Source organism: Callithrix jacchus, chromosome 3 (genome assembly GCF_049354715.1).
Source record: "Callithrix jacchus isolate 240 chromosome 3, calJac240_pri, whole genome shotgun sequence".
NCBI lineage: Eukaryota > Metazoa > Chordata > Mammalia > Primates > Cebidae > Callithrix > Callithrix jacchus.
The window spans coordinates 187,980,945-187,989,386 of record NC_133504.1 but is presented as its reverse complement, the minus strand read 5'-3'; the positions used below and the strand labels follow the sequence as shown (position 1 = coordinate 187,989,386).

The 8,442-nt window shown below is 60.5% G+C and overlaps 1 protein-coding gene across 10 annotated transcripts in view; it reads right to left on the bottom strand.

Moving 5' to 3' along the window:
- Positions 1–1,494: 1,494 nt before the first annotated feature.
- SORCS2 (sortilin related VPS10 domain containing receptor 2) overlaps positions 1,495–8,442 on the bottom strand; it is a 575,162-nt gene continuing 568,214 nt past the window's right edge. For 4 of the 10 annotated variants that reach the window (XM_035294142.3, XM_035294148.3, XM_035294146.3 and 1 more), the window contains exons 26-27: positions 6,887–7,035; positions 1,495–3,982 (exon numbers count right to left, since the gene is read on the bottom strand). In XM_035294142.3, the coding sequence (XP_035150033.3) occupies positions 3,918–3,982; positions 6,887–7,035 (214 nt within the window). In that variant the 3' untranslated portion in view covers positions 1,495–3,917. The remainder of the gene's footprint in view (positions 3,983–6,886; positions 7,036–8,442) is intronic. The other 6 variants (XM_035294144.3, XM_078367583.1, XM_035294143.3 and 3 more) reach the window with 3 other exon arrangements.

The following is an 8,442-nucleotide window of genomic DNA, read 5'->3' as shown; positions in this document are numbered from 1 at the left end:
GGCCACGTGCAAAGTGCTCCAAGGTACCCGGCTGTGTTCACTCTTTCTCTGTCCCTGGTCACACACACAAGCACACGCACACCCCCCTGGCTGGCCTTCGTACTGCACCAGCCCTGGACATCCGGCTCCTTTGCTCTTCTCACAAGCACCTGCAGTCATCCTGCGCGAAGCTCAGCTCCGGCTTTGAACGGGGGATTTTTAGCTGGGCCAGGGCCTCCCTGGCTCAGCTGTGCAGTCATCGTCCACCTCACCCAACCCGAGTCATTCATTCGCTGCCCCAGGCCCAGAGCCCAGCCCAGACCCTGGCACAAATTCAAAGAGGCATGAGATCTGGCAGGAAGTTTTGAGGACATTGATGTTGAAAACCACAGTTTTTACTCCACAAGAACATGCCATGGCCCAGAGAAGGAGGGGCGTGTGTGTGTGCGCGTGTGTGTGTGTGCGTGCGTGTGTGCGTGCACGTGTGCGTGCGCGTGTGTGTGCGCGCGCGTGTGTGTGCGTGTGCGTGTGTGTGCGCGTGTGTGTGTGTGCACTCCACCCCACCTTAGTGGGTCTATTTTATTCCCCCCCAACTGGACATGGTTCAGTGGTCACACGTGGGGGCGAGTCCCTGCTCCCCACCCTGTACTGACTGGGGTGCGAGTCAGAAACAGAATCATCTCACTCCCTGCTGGGAAAAGAATGCTTGTTTTATTACAGCTCTGAAAATACTTTCACGTGAACGTTGCATGTGTAAGTTGGCCATATCTGGGGATGTCGGTCTCAGGGGAAAGGCCTCCTCAGCGCAGTAGCTCGCTGCATGCCAGGGCGTCTGCCGTCAGCCCCTTGCCAGCTCTCTCCCGCTGAGCAGCCACTAGGCAATTGCAACCTCATTCTTTCCGGAAATGGCTTGGGGACCAGTTAGCAAATGCGAATGCATCTGTAAAGTATGTTCATCCATCTCTTTCTCTCTCTAACCATGTAAGATGAGGGAGAAGAGTTCTTTTCCAGCTATTACAGTTGACGTTTCAGAGAAGGTGTGGACGCTCAATCGCTAGCTGTAGTGAGTGCAGTTTCTGAGGCTGGAGCATCCACTGGGATAGAGGAGTCCATGCCTCCTTCTGTCACCTCAAAGACTAAAGCAAATGGCCATTCAGAAATGAAGGAGTCCCCTCAGAGGAGGGCTGTTCTGCACAGGTGCAGGCCCTCAGCCCCCAGGGGTCTCTGCTTCTCTTCTGGAAAATTGGCCAACACTTCTGGTTCCCCTTCTGCTGGCCTTGAGGGACAGAACAGGCCAGATGTGTGAAAGTGCTTGAGAGCTGCCTGGGGAGAGCAGTGCTTTGAAGCCACTGCCACGTGCAGCCTCCTGCGACGTCCCCACGTGCCGAGCCTGCTCCTTGTACCTGGCACGAGGCCCTCAGCCACCTCGCCTTTGGGACCATGATCCTAGCGGCCTATATGTGTACCCGCGTGCATTCAGGGAAATAAGGAAAGTATCTTCACAATCAGGCAAAAGCTGATCAAATTCATTTAATCTTTGTTAAAAGCATCACAAATGATTCATCGATTTTTAAAAAGGAAAAATAAGAAGGAATGCATCGCCTTTGTTATGTGCACGACAGCTGATGGCCTCGTTCCCAGGCACCCACGTCTACCTGAACGTGAACTCTGCAGACCCTCGATTTACAAGCAGGGACAGCCCTGGGCCTGCGCATGGATATCCGTGGTGCGTGGACGGGGAGACATCAGGCTCCACCAGACGCCACTTCCTTCCCAGGGGCTTGGGTCCATGTGCCCAAAATGTTCTTAATAGAAATATTAACATAAAATACAGGAAAACCACAAATAACTAAGGGGAAAGACCCTACCCAAACAGCAGAGAGAATTAAATGGAGTGGTCAAGGAAGGCCAGAGGCCTAGAGTGGCTACCGCAGGCACTGTGAGCTAGGGGGAGGGCAGTTCCCAGGGTCCGTGCTGCCGTGGGCCCCGGGCCTGGGCTGTGCTCGCCGTGTCTGTCCCTGTGTGCCTGATGCTCGCAGGCGGGCTGCTGGCCAGGGACAGGCGTGTGTGTGGGGGTGGCTAGCAGGATGAAAGCCCCCACAGGGGCATCCCTGCAGATGGCCAGCAGAGGAGTGGGGGCTGCGGCAAAGTCCCAGAGAGTCATGGCCTACGTCATGGATCCCACCTCCAGGAGGACCTTGATGACAGCTTGCAGGGCAGCCTCTGGGGTTGGGGGTGGCCCAGAAGCCCCAGGTGGGCAGGCAGGTGGGGAGGGAGCTTTGGGTCTGAGGGGCAGGTGGTGAGAGTGGGGACACCTCCACTCCTGCCTGACCCAGGGTGCTCCCCTTGTTCCTGTGGTCCTGGAAACCCTCCAACCCAGGGACATGAGGCTCCAGTCTCCACAGGTCATTTACTCAACAAGGAGTGGGCTCCTCCTCCCCACCGGGCACTATTTTGGGCATGAAGATTCACCCAGGGCTCCCTCCTCTAACGGGCCATGTTTCTTTTCTAGGGAAAATGGGGTCATGTCCCTAGGCCCAGACATGGTGCGCAGGAGGATGTCTGCTCCCTCATTTGGATTTGCCCCCAGCCAGTGTGTCACCAGCCTTGGCATCACCAGTCTTGGCTCTGGCGTTCTCCCCTCAGAGAGGGAGCCCTGCCAGAGAGGAGGGGGAGGAGGGACGAGGAGGAGGAAAGGGTTACTGGGCTACTGACTTCCCATTTCAAGGCAAAAGGTGACCCCCCACCCCCCGTAAATTCCCATGTGTAGAATTACGCTAACATCCCTGATTCTAGGAAACTGTTGGGGGGTGGAGGGTGTGGAGACTGCATGGCACTGGGGCGCAGAGGGCTGGGTCCGGGGCCACCTCTGCCGTGATCTTGCTGTGACCTTGTGAAAGTCACTCTCCTCCCTGGGCCTCAGTTTCCCCTTCTTGAAAACGGGGCACTGTGATGGCCCTTCCGGTCCTGTCATTCCTAGCCTCCCTCTCCCAGCTTGGTTTCTGCCCCGGTCCCTCCGTCTATACAGAAGTGCAGAAAACACGTGCATTGGCGCCGTCTCCACCATCCACCTTTCTGGGGGTTCCTGGTTCCTTCTGGAGCCCAGACCCAGTGGGAGAGGAGCCATCAGGTGGGAGAAGCCTGTGGGAGGGTGCTGCTTGCTGGCAGGAGTGAGGGCGAGGAGCCATGGGTCCTGTGCCCGCCCCACCCCGTCTGCCCTGGGGAGAACCAGGGAGAGCTGCTGCCCCTTGGGGCTCTAGAGGAGGGCACTCAGGGAAGGGGGCTCCCGAGTATGGGGCTCTGATAGAGTGACCCCAGTGGCTACCGCTGGCCATAAAGATGGAGAGTGAGACACCCCCTGACACTGCCCACAGCTACCTAGAGAAGCATTTACAGAGCTGCAGCTTCCAGGTGGAGGGCACTGGGGGCCTGAAGGGTGGAGTTGGGAGGGCCCGGCTCACGGCTCCCACAGAGGGACCAGGCGGCCACGCAGATGGGAGTGAGGAAGAAAGCAACGTCAGGGAGGCCCCAGCCTTTGCGGGGAAGGAGCCCGCCAGGCCATGTCTGAGCAGGTCTGAGGCTCTTGAAGCCCAAGGTACTGGGCGGGCTCTAGGACGACCAGCCTCAGCCCAGAGAAGTCAGGCCTCAGGCTGAGCAACAGCACATGGGGTGGCCGTGTGTGGGGTCTGGGAACAGAACCTGCTCGAGTCAGGCCTGGTGTTCCATAGGGGCAGGGCTGTGTCTGGGGGTCCTGTGGACCCCCATGGGCCTGGGGGTCTTGGACTTATCAGAGGGGGTGGTGCCTGTCGCCAGGCATGGGGGCGACTCAGGGAGTGGGGCTTTCCGCAGGTCTCCGAGGGCCATCAGTCTGGCCGCCGGCTTCGCCGGTGGTTCTGTGCCTCCATAGGGTGAAACGATGGATGCTGGGCGACCGCACATCAGCTCACCAGGTAGCTGTGCATCTCTCGGGAGTTGATGCTCAGGACCACGCCGGAGTGGTTGCCTAGGAAACAGAAGAGACGCAGGCCCCATGAGCATACGCCCTCTGCCAGGGCTGGGACAGGGCCATGGGGGACACGGTGGTGGCCTCGGCCAGAGCCTTGAGCCAATGTGCAGTGGGCATCCCAGGGTTCCTTCAGTTTGTGCAGGTGCAGGGGGGTCTCCACAGTTTCTAGGTGGTACCTGAGGAGTGGGCTCTCCCAGCGCCACCACAAGCAGTGGGCCCCAGAGGGCCTGAGAGGTGACGCCCAGGCCGGCCCCCACCCGTCGCGTCCACTGACCTGGGTGGGAGTTGCCCCCCCCCGCATCAGCAGCAAGAGGGTGCCAGAGGGGCTGAGGCTCCACCCCCTCCTGGCAGTGGGCGCTGCAGGGCGTGGAGTGGCGAGGCCCCAGGAGGCGAGAGTGGGCGAGAGGGGGCCATAGGGATGTCAGTGCAAGGGGTGAGCTGGGTGTCCCAGGTGGGGGCTGAATAGAAGATGAGGACCCGGGACCCAGAGCTGCCCCACCTCAAGGGCACCAGGAGACATGGCTGGGAGCCCCCGAGGCACAGCCTGGCCACACCCGAGTCCTCGCCCATCCTTCACCTGGCTGGGCCTTGGGTCTGTCATCTCTAACATGAGGGTCAACCGCACCCCTCAAAGGAGTGTGGTGGGTCAGACAGGAAAGTGCTGTGTTGGCAAGGGCTTGGCTGCACAAATCTGATTACCCTGCTAGGATTGCTCTTTAGGGGCTTGGAAGCAAAGAGCCTTTGGGGGCTGGGAGTGGGGCCCTATCTTCCTGAGACCCCCATGCCCTCTCCGCTGGAGAAGGTCTGGGTTCTTTCAGGGCCTCACACCTGCCTCCATCACAGGGGTGATGCCAACTGCAGGAGGGGGAGCCCCAAGACCACCTCCTGCTCTGGCAGGAGCAAGACCAGTAGAGGGGTCTTTAGACACTCACCCGCAGCCCGTGGCGCTCGGGGGGCACACAGCTGTGCAGCCACTGAGTCGGGCTTGAGCCCGCTCCACCTGTTGTCACTCACTAAGTGAGCTGGGGAGGCTGAGTAATGGCTCTGAGCTTCAGCCTTCTCATCTGTGCCATGGACACAATGTTGGTGAGTACCTCAGGGGGTCAGAGGGGCCTGGGGGGCACTGAGCTGGGGCCTGACACAGAGTCAGTGCTCAGTGAAATATACCACCCTTGTGATGTTTCCAAGGTTACAGGCGCATGGCGCCATGAGGAGCACACCTGCGCTGGCGATGGGGGGACCAGGGACCCCTGCCGAGGTTGGGGCAGACAGGCCTGGTGAGGGTCTGCAGAGAGCGCAGGAAAGGCAGAAAGGAACAGCCCATCCATTTGGCTTCCCTGACCTCTCTCAGGAGAGCATGAAGGTCACAGGCTTTGGGGTCTGGCTGGCCGGGCTCTGGCTGGCCGGGGCCCAGGTGAGCAACTTCTTTTTTGTCAGCCTCACTTTCAAGAATTTGTAAAGTGGGGACAGAGGTTTACGCCGCTCATGTTCTGAGGACATTCTGGATGCAGGGTGTGAGTGACACTCGAAGCCGGATAATCAGAGCTGCAATGGCAGCAGCTGGTCGTGCGAGACCTCTGTGGCTTCCTGTGTCCCGTCAGCTCCAGAAGCTTCAGCTGGAGCCCCCAGCAAAGGTGAGAGGTGTGTGCTGACATCATCATAAAATCAGGCCTGGACGGGGATTGTTAGGAGAGAACACGGACCGTAGGGGAGAAGCCAGGTCCCTGGGGTCTGCTGAGATGTGAGTTCCAGCTCCGCCCCCCACTAGCTGTGACCTTGGGCAAGGACAGTCCGTTTCCCTGCACTGTCATGTCCACAGCCCTAGGGAAGAGCCCGCCTGCTTGGCTGCTGAGATGGGCATAGAAAGTGCCCACACAGCCCAGCTGCCGGCTGCACTTGCCCGACACGGCAAGCAGGGCTGGTGCCACGCCCTGGCCATACGGAGAGCCTCCTGGACCTCGGTTACCCCTCCCCCAGAGGAAGAGCTGCAGAACCCATGGTGGAGGATTGCATCATGCTCGGACTGCAGCTGAGGGGTGGAGTCTGTGCCCCTCCCCTCAAACGTGGACAGGGCAAGACACAAGTTACAGGGCAGGACTTCAAGGCCAGGCTCTGAAGCGGGTGCAGCTCCTGCCTGGCCACCCCCCCTCCACATGCTCTTGGAAGTCAGACGCCATGCTGGGAGGAAGCCCAAGCCACACAGCCAGACCATGTGCAGGTGTCCTGGTCGATGGCCCTGTTGAGGTGTTAGCTGACTGCCGGCATTGACTGTGGGACATCGGAGGGCGGCAGCCTTTGAGAGGACTGCTGCACCAGTCAATGAGAGACCCTGACAGCAAACAGCCCGGCCGAGCCCCGTCAGTTCCCAGATGCCAGCAGAGAAAACGGCCTTAAACTATGCTGTGCCGCTGAGGTGGGCAGTTTGACTGGACTTCTCTCCGCCGGGCATGGCCAGGAGCGAAGATCACATCAGTGGAAATGCTTCGTAAACTATGAAGTGTGATGCTGTATGTCCATGTGAGGGACGCTCCCTAAATCACTACTGTGATGAAGGAGAGGATTGGGAGTGCTGAGGGAGGGGCTGTGGGGGAAAGGCCCCCGACGTCCTAGGCCAGAGCTGGGCTTCCTTTAAAGCTGGCCCTGTTTCCTGTCCTTTCCCTGCCTCGACGGGGCTGCCTGGGGCTGTTTGCTCGTTGCCAGGCATGGAGCCCTCAGCTTCCACAGGCCTCCATTTCATCTCTTTGGGCAGCCCTGGGAGGTCCCGTCATCCCCTCATCAGATGGAGGGAATGTAGTGGACCTGACTGACCCACCAGCCAGGTCTGCTGGGCCAGGGTCCCGTGCATTTTGCTGGCCCCGGCGGCTCAGTGGGGTGGCGGGGTGGGTTTGGGGCGGGCGTTACCTAGAGTCTGTGAGTTGAGATCATCATCTATAAACTCCTCACCCTGGACGGCGCCCTGGACGTCCTCGCTGTGGCTCACAGGGCTGGTCATCTCCTGCTCCTTCTCATTGTGCATTTGGGCATACACGGTCCTGCCGGGCCGTTTCCTGCTGGACAGAGGCGAGGGCAGCTCAGCTTGGGCAGCAGCTCAGCTTGGGCAGCATCCCAGGCCACCTGCTCCCAGGGCCTTCTGCTGGGTGCCTGTCCACCCCGAGCGTGGTGCATGGGAGCCTGCAGAACTCCAGACGCGCCTACCCCAGCCCCAAGTCTTGCCTCCCACCCCATCTCTGCACAAAGCCAGTTCCTCCAGGAAGCCCTCCCTCCTGTGTGCTCCTTCGGCCCTGGGGTTCCCTCTGCCCTGACACATTCGGTGATCACTGTGTACCTGTTCGTCTCCCCGACAAGTGAAGCGAGGGTGCGTTTCAGGGAGAGGGCATTAGATCCTCTTCCCTCCCCCTTTGCCTGGCCACCCTGCCACTGGGCTGGGCACAGGACCCACCCTGGGCCAGGTTCCTTCATGTGCGATACCCCACTTAGTCCAATCAAACCCCAGGGCTCAGGGTCCTATTTCACAAATGAGGGGATGGAGACTCCGGGAGAGGGGCCTTTCTCAGCTGCAGCTGATGAACCCTGCCAGCCCTCTGGAAACATGTTGATGGCAGAATGGGGCGGGCCCTGTGACTAGCTCTGAGGGTGACAGAAGGTGGCCAGTGTCACCTCCAGGCTGCAGCGCATCACCACTGGATGCAGGTGCTCCAAGCAGCCCTGGCCCCTCAGTCTAGAGCCTTGACGATGGCCAAGCCCCCGCCGGCCCTGGGACATGTGGCCGTGGACGGCCAAACCCCGCCGGCCCTGGGACATGTGGCTGTGGGCGGCCAAGCCCCCACCGACCCTGGGACATGTGGCCGTGGACGGCCAACCCCCCGCTGGCCCTGGGACATGTGGCTGTGGGCGGCCAAGCCCCCGCCGGCCCTGGGACTTGTGGCTGTGGATGGCCAAGCCCCCGCCGGCCCTGGGACATGTGGCCGTGGGCCTTGCCCGGGTTGTCAGCGCCATCCAGTCCAGCCCATGAGCAAGTTGGGAGCTCCTGAGGGTGCAGGCCACACCGGAGCCTAAAGCCTCAGGCCCTGGGGCTAAATGGGGCACTGCTCCACTGCTCTCCTCCAGTGGAGCTCCTGGAGCTGCTGGGGTGGGGGACACAGACACCCCCGTAGCTGTGCTCCATGGCCACGCCCCCCATCTCCCCAGAGGCAGGAACTGAATGAGTGAGCCTGGTGCTGGGAGGCCACCTGCATTTGCCTCCTCAGGCAGCTTCTTGGCCCCTCAAGTTCCTCCCCTCTGTTCCCTCCTCCCTTCCCCAGCCCCCAGGTGCGAGGCGAGCCAGAGTCCTTCTGGACTTTTCATACTGTGGACAGTGAATCTGAGGCATTCGTGGACACCACAGTCAGGCCCCCGGGTGGCCTGAAGAATGGGGAAAAGTGTCACCCACAGAGGCCACAGTTCCATCCCTGCCATGG